Below are 17,200 nucleotides of genomic sequence, written 5' to 3'. Positions count from 1 at the left end.
GTTTTTTTGAGTTTCAATTAAAAACGAAAAACAATAAAACGGGAAAACAGTTTATTTCATTTTTTTCTATTTTAGTGTCAAACAAAAAAACATATTTCAAACTCTATTTGCAATATTTAATTTAAAGTTAAACAACAATAAAAAAATTTGTCTCAGTGCTGATTTTAATTTTGATATTTTATTCTTACTGGTTTATTTGCCCCAAAAGTTCAAACATGGATCTTTAATAAAAACTATTTTTATTATATTTTTATTAGTTCTGTGGTGTCAGCAGAACGAAAGAGAGTTTATCGCTGCTTCTTGTTTCTGGTTCAGTCCTGGTTTAGTCCTGGTTTAGTCCTGGTTTAGTCCTAGTTTAGTCCTGGTTTAGTCTAAGTCTAGTCCTGGTTTAGTCCTAGTTTAGTCCTGGTTTAGTCTAAGTCTAGTCCTGGTTTAGTCCTAGTTTAGTCCTGGTTTAGTCTAAGTCTAGTCCTGGTTTAGTCTTGGTTTAGTCTAGGTTTAGTCCTGGTCTAGTCTAGGTCCAGTCTTGGTCTAGTCCTGGTTTAGTCCTGGTTTAGTCCTTGTCTAGTCCTGGTTCAGTCCTGGTTTAGTCCTGGTTTAGTCCTAGTTTAGTCCTGGTCCAGTCCTTGTCTAGTCCTGGTGTAGTCCTGGTTTAGTCTTGGTCCAGTCCTTTTCCAGTCTTGTTCTGGTCCTGGTTTAGTCCGGGTCCGGTCCTGGAGTAGTCCTGGCTTAGTCCTGGTCCAGTCCTTGTCTGGTCCTGGTTCAGTCCTGGTCCAGTCCTGGTTTAGTCCTGGTTTAGTCCTGGTCCAGTCCTGGTTTAATCCGGTCTTGATCTAGACACTGTTTTTTGATTCTTGTTATTTAAACAAAAACTTTAAATTAAATAACGGAAATAGAGTTCGAAATCAGTTTTTTGTTTAACGCTAAAATAGAAAAATGAAATAAAAAGTTTTCATATTTTATTGTTTTTCGTTTTTTCCTTAAGTGCATTAAACACGTTCTGATGTTCCAGACTTCGTAGTTTTTAGTGTTTCGCTCATTAATTCTAAAAAAAATCCTCCACGTTTTCCCGTCGTCGTGTTTATTTTGATACGAACAGCCCACGCATGTCCCTGATTGGCTCGTCCACCTGTCAATCACGCCGCTGTAGAGATCGACCGGGACCAGACTCAGACTCGAATCTTTGTCAAGTTTTAAAGAAATACAGATTCTACTCGTTTTTAAAAGCATTTTGTTGGATCCGAACCAAAAGGAAGTGAGCGCGACGCGGGGACGGACACTTTTCGTCCAATCAGAGAGCTCCCTGTGTGAGAACCACGTGGAGACAACCGCCTGTTCTTCATTCGCGGTTTAAAATCAGGTACCGGCCCTTTTCGAACCGTAAGCGTTTTGTTTCTGGTCGATGTAGTTTTAATGGTGAGTGGATAAGAGTCCAGTCGTCGTAACATTTACAGCTCTCACATTTCTACGACAGGAAGCAGCTTCGGCTTTAAAACCATCAATTATTCACATCGTACAAACATTAAGAGTGAATGAGATCACTTTTCTCTCTTTAATCTTCACAAATGCACAGAACGTGATCAACAAACCATCATTAGTTTGTTGTTTTGAAATCCACAAATCCAAATTTAACATGTGTAACTTGTATTTTGGTCTTTACAGATAAATGTTTATCAGGCAGATCCATCAAAACACGGGAAAAAATAAAGTTTCAGATCATCTCGATTAGAACCTGCAGTAGAGTTTAGCACCAAAAGACGATTTAGGAAGAAATTTGGAATAAAAAGGAGATGTTAAACTCAAAGTCATGTCCGGCCAAAATTAAAAACTGGGTCTAAGTCGTGGGCCAAACTCAATATTTAATGAAAAATTTCAGCAACATCTGCATGTTTTCTCTTCTTTCGAGATCTGTAATGTTAAATCTTTTCTTATTAAATAAATGTTTAATAATAGTTTTGCTTAAACATTGAATCCAGAACAAACAGAATATAAAATAATAATAACATTTTAAATAAATCATGTCTCTATAGTTGATCTGTGTGCGGCGGCAGCTCTGATACATGTTTGAAATGATATTATATCACGGGCCAAATTTGGCCCCCGGGCCTGAATTTGACAGTTTGTCGACTTTAAAAGTTGCTCAAGCTGCATGAAGTTTCCTGGAAATTGACAAATTTTGCGTTTTCAAGTCACTTTTTATGGACTTTATGAACTTTCTAAGTAATTTTTATGAAAGTTTCAGTTTGTTTGCAGAATAAAGTGACAGATCATTGGAACAGGCCTGATTTATTTGGTTCTATGTTATAGTTTAGGTTAATGATTAGGTAATGATCCTGTATGTAAATTTTTTGTTAAAAGTTTCAGAAAAAAAAAAAAAAAAGTCAAACTCAAAACAAAAAAGACACCGTTTCAAAAGGTGTCGTACTTTTTGTCAAAATGTGAGTTTCAGATGCAAATCCAGGTTCTGTACGTCACAAAACTCTGATCAACACATTAAATGTCCCGTAATCTCAGCCTCGGTCTTTCTTTCGTAAACGTTTTGAAGCAGGTTTATTCGTCAGAAACAGGGTCGAACTGTCTGAGAAAAACAAAAAACATCAGCGAAGACGTGTAAGGACTCCCTCTGTTGGTGAGGAGTGGAAGAGTTATAAGGCATTTTTCAAGTGTCTTGAGCTACTCTAAATATTCATTAATTTGCATAAAATTTGGACCCAAATGCAGGGTTCTAATCTTGAGAATCTTAAAAAAAAAATAAAAATCTGACCTCTAGTGGACGCCCGTAACAACAGTGCCCTCTAGTGGACGCCCGTAACAACAGTGCCCTCTAGTGGACGCCCGTAACAACAGTGCCCTCTAGTGGACGTCTGTGTATTAGTGCATCTGTAGATTTCACTAAAAGAGTGTCTCAAAAATACATTATGAATTTGTGTAATTGGTGATCCACAAATGCAAATTACATTTTACAAGCAGAATTTTTCAGTTTTACTTTTTCTTTTTTTTTTTTTTTTTTTTTTTCAAATGAAACAGAAATATTTACAAATAAATATCTATTTTTAAAGATCAGAATACAAATTACAAATATTAAGTTTGGATTAGTGGATCAAAACGCACGTACAAACCAATGACTGTTTGTAAATCACCCTCTGTGCGTTTGTGAAGATTAACGAGACAAAAATAACTCCATAAAAGTGATCTAGTCTTCACTGACGTCAGAGTAAATGCACGTCCAAGGCTTTAAAGTCCCAGAATTGTTCTTTAAAATCCTTCGTTAAATCCATGAATCGTTCTCCGTCCGTCTGTTTAGTGTTGTTGTTGTTGTTTTTTTTTGTCTTTGTCACGTAAAAGTGAAAACGTTAAGTGCTCACGTCCAAAGAAGAAGCCGGGTTTGAGGTTGGCGGCCATTTTGGGGCTGTACAGAAGCAGATTTGGGGTTTTGAGGTCAGCGGCCATCTTGGGACTGTACAGAAGCGAATTCCGGGTTTTTAGGTCGGCGGACATTTTGGGGCTGTACAGAAGCGGTTTCCGGGTTTTACGGCACAAAAACTGACCTCATCTCATACGGCCGTTTCGCAAAATTGTCGCTAGGCAGCACAGAAGTCAAAGCTCAAAGCCGTATCCATGGAAACCACAACGCTAATCCAACGGGTCCTGGATTTACCGTCATTATTTGAGTTGAAAAACACTGTGGAACTTTTCTGATCAAGACACTGCGCTGCCTGGAAATTTCCAAAGTATAGCATTAAACTTATCTATCTCCAAGGTGACAAGCAGGTTGGCTACCAAGTTACACGTCGGATCTGCGGAGAGGCGAGCCCACTCACAGTAACAATACGTGTTTTTCGAGGAACTTTTGAGCGATAAAAATGCGTGGAACTGAATAAATGCGACGCAAGTTTAAAGCCATACGGTGGAACATTCCAGACAGAGCCGTAACATCTCCATGGAGACGAAGCACTGACAGAAAGTTACACAGTGCCACTTTAATGTCCGAGTTAAGAGTCCAACAGAATGGCGCCGTACGTATTTTTTGTTAAAAGTTTCAGGAGAAAAAAAAAAGCCAAACTGAAAATAAAAAAGACGCCGTTTCAAAATGTGTTGGTTTTTTTTGTCAAAATGTGAGTTTAAGATGCAAATCCAGGTTCTGTACGTCACAAAACTCTGATCTACGCGATAAATGTCCCGTAATCTCAGCCTCTGTCTTTCTTTCGTAGATATTTTGAAGAGGGTTTTTTTGTCGGAAACATCGTCAAACTGTCAAAAAAAAAATCAGCAAAGACGTGTAAGGACTCCCCCTGCTGGTGCACGGAGGAGTTGAAGCTTCGAAGAGTGAAGCTGGAGAAATCTTTACCACATTTTTCTGAGTTTTTTAACGTACGTCGTCCTTCGTTTCGATTGTAATTCCACAAAAGTCCGAAGAACATTTTTTGGATTTTTGGACGAAGTTGAACTGAAGCAGAAGATGCAAAAATCCCAAACTCACTGGAAGTTCTGACCAAATTTCATCGCCTCGCGTTTTAAGTCGCCTTACGCTTAAAGCTGCACTACGTCACTTTTCCGATGCACTAGAATGTTCCACAATACGGCATTAAACGTCTATCGCTCCGTCCATCTCCACGGACGATGTTTTTGAAATAAAATTTTTACAGAAACGACTTTTGACACCTTTTTTACCGCGGACCACTTCTGGACGAGTGAGAGATTACACCGCCGCAGAGAAAAGCGGGTTGCGGGTCAGATCTGTGGAGAGGCGAGCCCACGAGCCCATGTTTCTCAAGGTTTTATTTTGCTATGAGAAACAAGTTGGATCTACAGTATTTGAGGTCGTACTGTGGAACATTCCAAGCGAAGCCGTGATGACAAAAAAGCGGCTGACCTCACACCAGAAAAGTTACGTAATACAGCTTTAAATGAATGGAATTTTCAGTCGGAAATGGTCAAACTCGCAACATCCAGCTTCTCACTTACTCAGGTCCCAAGTCCAGTCACCTCCCACGACTCTAGTGGTTTATTTCAGAGCTCGAATTTTATAAAACTTTTTCATGTGGAACTTTCTGTGTCAAAAAGTGTGTGTGAAAAAGTGTGTGTAGGTGTGTGTGTGTAAATGTCTGTTGTATTCTACGGAAGCCGAGAGGGGTCACAACAAACGCAAACGCCGCAACAAATACAAATGCGACGACACAACAAAAAGTCACAACAAACCAAAAAAAGCCACAACGGAAATGACGACAGGACTCTATTTTCTGACGGACCGATCAAGCGACAAGTGAAGAAGAAGAAGAACGACAACGTGAAAAGTAAAGGAACGGAGAAGTTGGAAACGTAAGTAAAAGTAATTTATTGTTTTATCATTATTCTTTTCACGTTGTAGTTCTTCTTCTTCTTCGCTTGTCGCTTGATCGGTCCATCGGAAAATAGAGTCCAGAGGTCACTTTCGTTGTGGTGTTTGCGTATGTGTTGTGGCTTTTTAATGTGTTGTGGCTTTTTAATGTGTTGTGGCTTTTTGATGTGTTGTGGCTTTTTAATGTGTTGTGGCTTTTTTGATGTGTTGTGGCTTTTTAATGTGTTGTGGCTTTTTTAATGTGTTGTGGCTTTTTAATGTGTTGTGGCTTTTTAATGTGTTGTGGCTTTTTGATGTGTTGTGGCTTTTTAATGTGTTGTGGCTTTTTGATGTGTTGTGGCTTTTTAATGTGTTGTGGCTTTTTGATGTGTTGTGGCTTTTTAATGTGTTGTGGCTTTTTTAATGTGTTTGTTTTTATGTGTTGTGGCTTTTAATGTGTTGTGGCTTTTTAATGTGTTGTGGCTTTTTGTGTTGTGGCTTTTTATGTGTTGTGGCTTTTTGATGTGTTGTGGCTTTTTAATGTGTTGTGGCTTTTTGATGTGTTTTTTGTGGTTGTGGCTTTTTGATGTGTTGTGGCTTTTTAATGTGTTGTGGCTTTTTAATGTGTTGTGGCTTTTTAATGTGTTGTGGCTTTTTGATGTGTTGTGGCTTTTTAATGTGTTGTGGCTTTTTGATTTTTGATGTGTTGTGGCTTTTTAATGTGTTGTGCTTTTTAATGTGTTGTGGCTTTTTAATGTGTTGTGGCTTTTTGATGTGTTGTGGCTTTTAATGTGTTGTGGCTTTTTAATGTGTTGTGGCTTTTTGATGTGTTGTGGCTTTATAATGTGTTGCAGCATTTGCGTTTGTGTTGTGGCGTTTGTATTTCTTGCGGCGTTTGCATTAAGAGTCCCGCGGTCATTTCCGTTATGTCTTTTTTTGGTTTGTTGTGGCTTTTTGTTGTGTTGTCACATTTGTATTTGTTGCGGCGTTTGCGTTTGTTGTGACCCTCTCGGCTTCCGTAGTTATACTCCAGCAGCTTCATCACCAAATGTTCAACCAACAAACTCCAAAGGATAAACATTCCTCATGAACAATTTATCCACAACGATCAAAAGAAGAAAGACCAAAACTTAAAGACGAACAACGGGAATGTGTTTTGTTTTGTTTTGTTTTTCCTAAAATTAGACCCTATGTTCCCACGTTTCCTTTATCGTCAATTTGCATCAGATTTGATCCCCATTTTTCCCAAATTTGTCATCAATTACACCCGACCTTTTCTCCAGCAGCAGGAGACTACAGACGTAAAGTAGAGGAGCAAAGGATTCTAGGTTGAAATATCTCTGAATCATCCCTTTAAACCAGGACAGTTTGGTGGTGTTTGGTGTAAACTGGGACATTTCAGCGCCAGAGGAACTTTTGGTCACATTTCATGCGAGAAACGCAGCTGAGATGAAGGTTCAGACTGACTGATGCTCGCTGTGGCTGTAGCCGTGAATGTTTTAATCTAAATATGCAGAGAACCTGATATTTGATAATTCACCCTGTAATAACGTGACGTCTGATGTTGCCAAATGGCTCCACTCTGTTTCTAAGATACAGGTGCAGGTTCCTGTTCAGAGGAGGAGTTTCTACACAATATCACACAGCAGCGTTCGGTTCTTGAATTCAATGTGGCAAGACAAGACATTTTTACAATCAATTTGAATGAACCACTTGTTCTGTTGTAGCTCCTTGTTGTGTCATGACTCTGTTTTTACTCTGATACAAACTTAAACATGCACAGACTTGATGTTGATCGATGTTTCTTCTGCTCATTAAATAAAGTCTGTGAAGTGATGACGTATTTTTGACAGTAAAATCTCATCCGTGAATTCGTATTCGTACTGATGAAAGCGTAATCGTAAACTTTCATTTCGTGATTGTAATTCTTGACGTCGTAACTTTTCAATTCATATTCTGATGGATAAAATACACACAATATATTTTATGTACGACTGGACTCATTACAAATATTTATTTTATGTGCAACTACAGCCAAATATGCACAGATTTCTATTTTATGCACACAAATATTTTTGAAAGCTTTTTTACTCCATAGAAAACTTTTTTTTTGAAAACGATGCTCTGTGCATGACGTTATTTTGGAAAATGAAGAGAGGGAAATATTAGTTTCTCAACAATTAAACTAATGTTATGGTGTTAGAGACGTCGAACATTCAAACTGAACAACTCTATGTCTATGCAATATTTACATCATTTTTTAAAATTTGAATTGTAGAATGAGTCTGAGTGAACAAGGTGTGGTCATTGTTTCCTTTAAGTTTTCGTCTTTCTTAAGCCGGACGTACACTGGGCGATATTTTTGATGGTTTCACTCAAACAGTTTGACCAAATCACAGAGTTTAAAAGTTCACAGCTCACGATTCATGAAACCCTCACGAGAGGCGAACGGATTTTAAACAGATTAGATTTTTTTTGCGACGTGTGATTGTCGATCGGGAGCTGATTGTGACGTATCAGTTCTCAAAAACAGTCACACGAGGAAAAACGGCTCAAAAAAAGGACAAAAATCGCAGAGTGTACGCCCGACTTTACCTTTATAATTGTGGATAAATGGGTCATGGAAGAATGTTTATCCTTTGTGGAGATTATTGGTTAAAGATTTGATGATGGGGCAGATTACGACAGAATACGACACACATTTACACAGAAAAACATTAACCTGAAGTTCCACAAACCTACAGCACTGGACTTCCTGTCATGGTGAAAAAGGTCGTTTCACCACAGTTCTTATTCTGTTAGTGTCGTGTTGCTAAAATCATCCGTTTTTGTTTCGTGGACGTCGTTCACTCCCGACTGTCGCCTGCAGAGGGCGCAGACACCAATCCAAAGTCTAAGCGCTGCAGACGAGAGCTTCTTCCAAACACGAGTAAATTTGCGAGATAAACCGTGAAACATCTTTGCTTAGTTTTCCAAACGTCTGTCGAAAATCCAGAGTTCGGCGCGCGTTTAGGACGAGGACGTGATGTTGGCGGACGCGCTTTCCTTCGGCGAGTACTCCCCGTCGTCTTTGTTGGGGTGGGAGGAGTTGTCCGACTTGCTCCGGCTGAACTCGGCGATGGGTCCGGACTGGAAGCGGGGCCTGATCCACGACGTGCAGCAGAGGAGCGTCTTGAGGAACGCGCGCCGCATCTCGTTGCTCGTCAGCGTGTAGATCAGCGGGTTCATCGCCGAGTTCAGCACGGCCAGCGCCAGAAACCACTCCGCCTTGTAGAGGATCGGGCAGGTGAGCGTCTCGCAGGCGACGTCGAGCAGGAGCAGGATGAACAGCGGGGCCCAGCAGGCGATGAACCCGCTCAGAACGATGATCACGGTCTTCAGGAGCGCCATGGACTTTTCCGAGCTTTTGCTGTTGGTGCTGGTGCTTCCCCTCGCGCCGTTGGTGACCTTCCGGAAGACGAGTTTGCGGCTCCGCGTGCGCACCAGGGCGTAGATTCGGGCGTAGAGGACGACGATCGCCATGAGGATGATGCTAAAAACCGTCGTGCAGAACAAGATGTAGGTTTTGTGGTAGAGCGGCAGGACGGTGGAGCAGTTTTCCATGCTCTCGATGCAGTTCCAGCCCATGATCGGAAGCCCGCCGAGCATCGCCGCGATCATCCACACCGTGCTGATCAGGAGGAACACCCTGAACGTGTTTCCGTTGTTGTGCAGCTTCATCTTCAGCATCGTCAGGTGCCGTTCAATCGCGATCGCCAATAGACTAAAAACGGACGCCGCCAACGCTACGAACATGCTCCCCTCGCGGAAGAACCACTGCGTCGGCGTGAGCTTGTAGGTGTTGGCGCCGGAGAGCAGGATGTTGGCGGTGTAGACGACGCCGGCGAGCAGATCGGACAGCGCCAGGTTACCGATGAAGTAGTACATGGGCTTGTGGAATTTCTTCGTTCGCCAGATCGTGATGAGGACCAGGAGGTTCTCGAGGAAGATGAAGCAGCAGACGATGATGAAGACCACGGAGTCCGCCTTCAGACCCGAGTCCGCCTGCGTCTTGCGGAACTTGCCGGTGTAGTTGTAGTGCGAGGCGATGAGGTCGGCCATTTCGGAGAGAGAGGCGGGCGCGGTTTCCGGGGAAAAAAAACTGCACGTTAAAACAGGTATTCCATAGATCCGAGAGGGAAAGACGACGCTACATCGCTTAGGAAGGCGTTTTGTCGATCGTAAATCCCCTAAGACTGGACGAAAAACTAAAATCCAGTTGATTAAAAGTTTAAATTATTTCGTGAGAATAACACAATCCACTTAAAAAAAACACGTCCATTGATTTAAAAAACAAACAAACGTGAAATTCAAAATTGTCCAAAGTGTTAATCCAAAGTCAGGAGATTCTAAAAAATATTTCAAAATGTAAATTGCGATTTTTTTTTGCAAGTTTTCAGTCGACAAATCTACAAAAATCCCTCAAGAATGTGAATTCCAAGTATTTTAAAATGTAAATTGCAGGAAAATTATTTATATATTTTGCCAGTTTTCAGTCGTCAAATCCACAAAATTTGACTTCTTATTGTGTCCAAAAATTTCACCGACAAAATGTGAATTCCAAGTGTTTTAAAATGTAAATTGCAGAAAAATTATTAATACTTTTTGCAAGTTTTCAGTCGTCAGATCCACAAACGTTGACGCCTTATTGTGTCCACAAATTTCCCTCCAAAAATGTGAATTCCAAATATTTTAAAATGTAAATTACGTGGAAATAATTTATATTGTTTGGAAGTTTTCAGTCGTCAAATCCACAAACGTTTCTCCTTACTGTGTCCACAAATTTCACCCAAAAAATTCCCCAAAATTCTCCTCGAATTTGCAGAAAAACGTGAGTAAAAGTTGTAAAATTAGATCCAGGTTTGTTGTGTCACTGCAGCGTCGTCGCGGTTAAATCCTCCTGGTTAAATGTCGCGGTGGAAAGTGGAGCCATGTCGTGCAGTGATGCTCACGTCCAGCAGATCCAGCAGAGGGCGCTGTCCACCAGGGCTCCAGACAGAGAGAGGGAGGGAGGGCGAGCGAGAGGGCGAGCGAGCAGAGGTCAGCTTCTGAAAAGAGAGAGAGAGAGAGAGAGAGAGAGAGAGAGAGAGAGAGAGAGAGAGAGAGAGAGAGAGGATTATCAGGTTACTTCAAGATTAAAGTTCAACATGAAACTTTAACTCAAACAATTCACAATGATGTACTAATACTACTACTACTACTACTACTACTACTACTATTACTACTAATACTACTACTACTACTACTACTACTACTACTACTACTACTACTAATACTACTACTACTACTACTACTACTACTAACTACTACTACTACTACTACTACTAATACTACTAACTACTACTACTACTACTAATACTACTACTACTACTACTGACTGCAGTCTCTTGATATTTTTGCTACTAGAATTTATTTGACCTTTTTTTTCTCTTTGTTGTTTGTTGTTATATTTTTTGATGTGTGAGTGACTGTGTACTTTTACTACTACTACTACTGCTGATACTACTGATACTACTGCTGCGACTACTACTACTGATACTACTACTGCTGATACTAATCAAATCAAATCAAATCAAAACTTTATTTATAAAGCACTTTTCATACAAAATGCAACACAAAGTGCTTTACAGTGATTAAAAACAGTCCCGCATTTCCAACCACCCAAACACCCACCCACCAACCCAACCCCCGCACCCCCCAACCCCACATAGTCAAACAACCCAAACACACACAACACACACATACACACAAACATGCACACACACACACACACACACACACACTCACACGCTAAAATACATAACCGGACACAATAAAATGTGAGGCTGAATACAGGCGAATCAGTTGAGAAAAGCACCATCAGAGGAGCCGTCTGCACCGGGAGCAGAGAGACGTCCACCACCACCAGGAACCACCACAGGAGCAGAGAGACGTCCACCTCCACCAGGAACCACCACAGGGTCCAGGGGAGAGATGAAGCCCAGGCACCTGAGGCCCAAGCACCATCCCTCCACCAGGAGCCCACATGACAGACCCAGCAGCCACAGCTGACCTCCACTCCTGATGCAGAGGCTCCTACAGAGGAAACACTGGAAATCCTAAAAAATATGCCTAAGATAAATAAATATAATAAAATGTGTACAATAAAAACAAGTAAAAGTGTAAGATTTCAATCAAAAGCTAAGCTAAAAAGGTGGGTCTTGAGCTGCTCTTAAAAACATGAACGTTCTCTGCAGCCCTGAGCTCCTCCGGCTGCAGGTCCATAGACGAGGGCCATAGTGCTGAAAAGACGCCTCCTCTCCGTGAGTGTGTGTCCTGACTACTGCTGATACTACTACTACTGATACTACTACTACTACTGATACTACTACTACTACTACTACTGCTGCTGCCATCGTTACCTCTACTACAATTATTATTACTATTATTACTATTACTACAACTATTACTGCTACAGCTCTTGTTGTTGTTTGTGTAGTTTTTAGTTTTTTCGTGTCACATCCTGTAGTTTTATTTTCGTCGTGATGTGACGTGTGTTTGTGGTTTTGTGTGTGTGTGTGTGTGTGTGTGTGTGTGTCTGTGTCTGTGTGTGTGTCTGTGTGTGTGTGTGTGTTTGTGGTTTTGTGTCTGTGTGTGTGTGTGTGTGTGTGTGTGTGGTTTTGTGTGTGCGCGTGTGTGTCTGTGTGTGCGCGAGTGTGTGTGTGTGTGTTGTCGTTGTGTGCGTGACCTGGTTTATAAGTAATGACCTGTTTAAGTCCATAAATAAAGTGAGAAGAACAACAACAAAAACAACAAAAATAACATGGAGGAGGTTCCTGGTTCAACTCCAGACTGAGTTTATTTAGACGAGTTTATCTGTGAGTTTATTTACACGAGTTTATTTAGATGAGTTTATTAGTGAGTTTATTTACACGAGTTTATTTATGAGTTTATTTAGACGAGTTTATCTGTGTGTTTATTTACACGAATTTATTTAGACGAGTTTATTTCGATGAGTTTATTTAGACGAGTTTATCTGTGAGTTTATTTAGACGAGTTTATTTACACGAGTTTATTTGAGTTTATTTAGACGAGTTTATTTGTGAGTTTATTTGTGAGTTTATTTACACGAGTTTATTTGTGAGTTTATTTACACGAGTTTATTTAGACGAGTTTATTTGTGAGTTTATTTAGACGAGTTTATTTACACGAGTTTATCTGTGAGTTTATTTACACGAGTTTATTTAGAGGAGTTTATTTGTGAGTTTATTTACACGAGTTTATTTGTGAGTTTATTTACACGAGTTTATTTAGAGGAGTTTATTTGTGAGTTTATTTACACGAGTTTATTTGTGAGTTTATTTACACGAGTTTATTTAGACGAGTTTATTTGTGAGTTTATTTACACGAGTTTATTTACACGAGTTTATCTGTGAGTTTATTTACACGAGTTTATTTAGAGGAGTTTATTTGTGAGTTTATTTACACGAGTTTATTTGTGAGTTTATTTCGATGAGTTTATTTAGACGAGTTTATCTGCGAGTTTATTTAGACGAGTTTATTTGTGAGTTTATTTAGACGAGTTTATCTGTGTGTTTATTTAGACGAATTTATTTAGACGAGTTTATTTCGATGAGTTTATTTAGACGAGTTTATCTGTGAGTTTATTTAGACAAGTTTATCTGTGAGTTTATTTAGACGAGTTTATCTGTGAGTTTATTTAGACGAGTTTATTTGTGAGTTTATTTAGACGAGTTTATCTGTGAGTTTATTTAGACGAGTTTATTTGTGAGTTTATTTACACGAGTTTATCTGTGAGTTTATTTACACGAGTTTATTTAGACGAGTTTATTTACACGAGTTTATTTGTGAGTTTATTTACACGAGTTTATTTGTGAGTTTATTTACACGAGTTTATTTAGACGAGTTTATTTACACGAGTTTATTTGTGAGTTTATTTACACGAGTTTATTTGTGAGTTTATTTACACGAGTTTATTTACGTGAGTTTATTTACACGAGTTTATCTGTGAGTTTATTTACACGAGTTTATTTACACGAGTTTATTTGTGAGTTTACTTACACGGTTTATTTGTGAGTTTATTTACACGAGTTTATCTGTGAGTTTATTTACATGAGTTTATTTAGACGAGTTTATTTGTGAGTTTATTTACACGAGTTTATTTAGACGAGTTTATTTGTGAGTTTATTTACACGAGTTTAGCTGTGAGTTTATTTAGACGAGTTTATCTGTGAGTTTATTTAGACGAGTTTATTTACACGAGTTTATTTGTGAGTTTATTTACATGAGTTTATTTACACGAGTTTATTTAGACGAGTTTATTTGTGAGTTTATTTACACGAGTTTATTTGTGAGTTTATTTACACGAGTTTATTTGTGAGTTTATTTACATGAGTTTATTTACACGAGTTTATCTGTGAGTTTATTTACATGAGTTTATTTACACGAGTTTATTTAGACGAGTTTATTTGTGAGTTTATTTAGACGAGTTTATTTGAGTTTATTTACACGAGTTTATCTGTGAGTTTATTTACATGAGTTTTATTTACACGAGTTTATTTAGACGAGTTTATTTGTGAGTTTATTTACACGAGTTTATTTAGAGACGAGTTTATTTGTGAGTTTATTTAGACGAGTTTATCTGTGAGTTTATTTACATGAGTTTATTTACACGAGTTTATTTGTGAGTTTATTTACACGAGTTTATTTGTGAGTTTATTTACATGAGTTTTATTTAGACAAGTTTATTTGTGAGTTTATTTAGACGAGTTTATCTGTGAGTTTATTTAGACGAGTTTATTTGTGAGTTTATTTACACGAGTTTATCTGTGAGTTTATTTAGACGAGTTTATTTGTGAGTTTATTTACACGAGTTTATCTGTGAGTTTATTTACACGAGTTTATTTAGACGAGTTTATTTACACGAGTTTATTTGTGAGTTTATTTACACGAGTTTATTTGTGAGTTTATTTGAGTTTATTTGAGTTTATTTAGACAAGTTTATTTGTATTTGTGAGTTTATTTGTGAGTTTACGAGACGAGGATCAGAGTTTAATCAAATTTAACACAGAAGTTTAACAGAAAAAACAGAGAGAGAGAAAGAGAAGGAGGGAGGGAAAGAGAGAGAGAAAGAAAGAAAGAAAAGGGGAAAGGAGAGGGAAAGAGAGAGACGAAAGGGAGAGAGAGGACAGAGAGAAAAAGAAAGGGAGAGGAGGAGGAGGAAAAGGAGAGCAAGAGAGAGACAGAGGAAAAGAAAAAAGAGAGGGAGAGAGAAAGGAGACAAGGTGAGAGAGACAAGCGAAAGAAAGAAAGAAAGAAAGAAAGAAAGAGGGGCCGGCGAGAGAGAGGAAGACAGGGAGGGAGAGAAAGAAAGAGAGAGGAAGAGTGAAAGGATAGAGAGAAAAAAGAAAGGGAGATAAGACGAGAGCGACAGGAGAAAGAAAGGAAGAGAGGAGATGGGGAGAGAGAGAGAGAGGGAGAGGCAGGGGGCAGAGGGGGAGAGAGAGAAAGGCAAAAGAAAGAAAGAGAGAAGAGAGGGAGAAAGAGAGAGAGAGAAAGAGAGAGATAAGACAGAAGTGTAGAGAAAAGAAAGGAGAGTTTGAGAGCGGAAAAACAGACAGACGGAGGGAGAGAAGATGAGAACAGAGAGAGAGAAAAAGGACGAGAGGGAAAGAGAGAGAAGAGGAAAGAATGAAAAGAGAGAGTGAGAGAAAGAGAGAAAGAGACAGAGAGAGAGACAGAGAGAGAGAGAGAGAGAGACAGAGATGTGAAGAGAGTTAAAACTTTTACTGGAGTTTTTGAAGTCGCCACAAAAAACGAAAAAACCTCAACGAGAAAAAAAACGTAAACACGACTTTATAAATACTCCAGATCTAAACCAGGACTAGACCAGGACTAAACCAGGACTAAACCAGGACTAAACCAGGACTAGACCAGGACTAAACCAGGACTAAACCAGGACTAGAACCAGGACTAGACCAGGACTAGACCAGATCTAAACCAGGACTAGACCAGGACTAAACCAGGACTAGACCAGGACTAGACCAGGACTAAACCAGGACTAGACCAGGACTAGACCAGGACTAGACCAGGACTAGACTAGACCAGGACTAAACCAGGACTAGACCAGGACTAACCAGGACTAAACCAGGACTAAACCAGGACTAGAACCAGGACTAAAACCAGGACTAGACAGGACTAGACCAGGACTAGACCAGACTAAACCAGGACTAAACCAGGACTAGACCAGGACTAAAACCAGGACTAAACCAGGACTAAACCAGGACTAACCAGGACTAAACCAGGACTAGACCAGGACTAAACCAGGACTAGACCAGGACTAGACCAGGACTAACCAGGACTAAACCAGGACTAGACCAGGACTAGACCAGGACTAGACCAGACTAGACCAGGACTAAACCAGGACTAGACCAGGACTAGACCAGGACTAAACCAGGACTAGACCAGGACTAGACCAGGACTAAACCAGGACTAGACCAGGACTAAACCAGGACTAAACCAGGACTAAACCAGGACTAAACCAGGACTAGACCAGACTAAACCAGGACTAACCAGGACTAGACCAGGACTAGACCAGATCTAAACCAGGACTAGACCAGATCTAAACCAGGACTAGACCAGATCTAAACCAGGACTAAACCAGGACTAGACCAGGACTAGACCAGGACTAGACCAGGACTAGACCAGATCTAAACCAGGACTAAACCAGGACTAGACCAGGACTAGACCAGGACTAGACCAGGACTAGACCAGATCTAAACCAGGACTAAACCAGGACTAGACCAGGACTAGACCAGGACTAGACCAGGACTAGAAGCAGATCTAAACCAGGACTAAACCAGGACTAACCAGGACTAGACCAGGAACTAAACCAGGACTAAGACCAGGACTAAACCAGGACTAAGACCAGGACTAGACCAGGACTAAACCAGGACTAACCAGACTAAACCAGGACTAGACCAGGACTAACCAGGACTAGACCAGGACTAGACCAGGACTAGAACAGATCTAAACCAGGACTAGACCAGGACTAGACCAGATCTAAACCAGGACTAGACCAGGACTAGACCAGGACTAAACCAGGACTAAACCAGGACTAAACCAGGACTAAACCAGGACTGAACCACTAAACCAGGTCTAAACCAGGACTAAACCAGGACTAGACAGGACTAGACCAGGACTAAACCAGGACTAGACCAGGACTAGACCAGGACTAAACCAGTACTAGACCAGGACTAGAGCAGATCTAAACCAGGACTAGACCAGATCTAAACCAGGACTAAACCAGGACTAGACCAGGACTAGACCAGATCTAAACCAGGACTAAACCAGGACTAGACCATATCTAAACCAGGACTAGACCAGGACTAGACCAGATCTAAACCAGGACTAGACCAGGACTAGAGCAGATCTAAACCAGGACTAGACCAGGACTAGACTAACCAGGACTAGACAGGACTAGACCAGGACTAAAGGACTAGACCAGATCTAAACCAGGACTAACCAGGACTAGACCAGGACTAGACCAGATCTAAACCAGGACTAAACCAGGACTAAACCAGGACTAAACCAGGACTAGACCAGGACTAAACCAGGACTAAACCAGACCCAGGACTAAACCAGGACTAAACCAGGACTAAACCAGGACTAAACCAGGACTAACCAGGACTAAACCAGGACTAAACCAGGACTAAACCAGGACTAGACCAGGACTAAACCAGGACTAGACCAGGACTAACAGGACTAAACCAGGACTAAACCAGGACTAGACCAGGACTAAACCAGGACTAGACCAGGACTAGACCAGGACTAAACCAGGACTAA

At 40.3% G+C, this 17,200-nt stretch overlaps 1 protein-coding gene across 1 annotated transcript; it reads right to left on the bottom strand.

The window, feature by feature from the left end:
- Positions 1–7,621: 7,621 nt before the first annotated feature.
- s1pr1 (sphingosine-1-phosphate receptor 1) lies at positions 7,622–9,559 on the bottom strand. Its single transcript, XM_020938245.2, has one exon. It carries the CDS (start codon positions 9,416–9,418, stop codon positions 8,327–8,329), a length of 1,092 nt encoding a protein of 363 aa, XP_020793904.1. The 5' UTR covers positions 9,419–9,559; the 3' UTR covers positions 7,622–8,326.
- Between the last annotated feature and the right edge of the window lie 7,641 nt (positions 9,560–17,200).

Source organism: Boleophthalmus pectinirostris, unplaced genomic scaffold (assembly GCF_026225935.1).
Source record: "Boleophthalmus pectinirostris isolate CB_2022bp ecotype Guang Dong unplaced genomic scaffold, ASM2622593v1 HiC_scaffold_7, whole genome shotgun sequence".
In the NCBI taxonomy this organism is placed as follows: Eukaryota; Metazoa; Chordata; class Actinopteri; order Gobiiformes; family Gobiidae; genus Boleophthalmus; species Boleophthalmus pectinirostris.
This window is presented reverse-complemented; position numbering and strand designations above follow the sequence as displayed.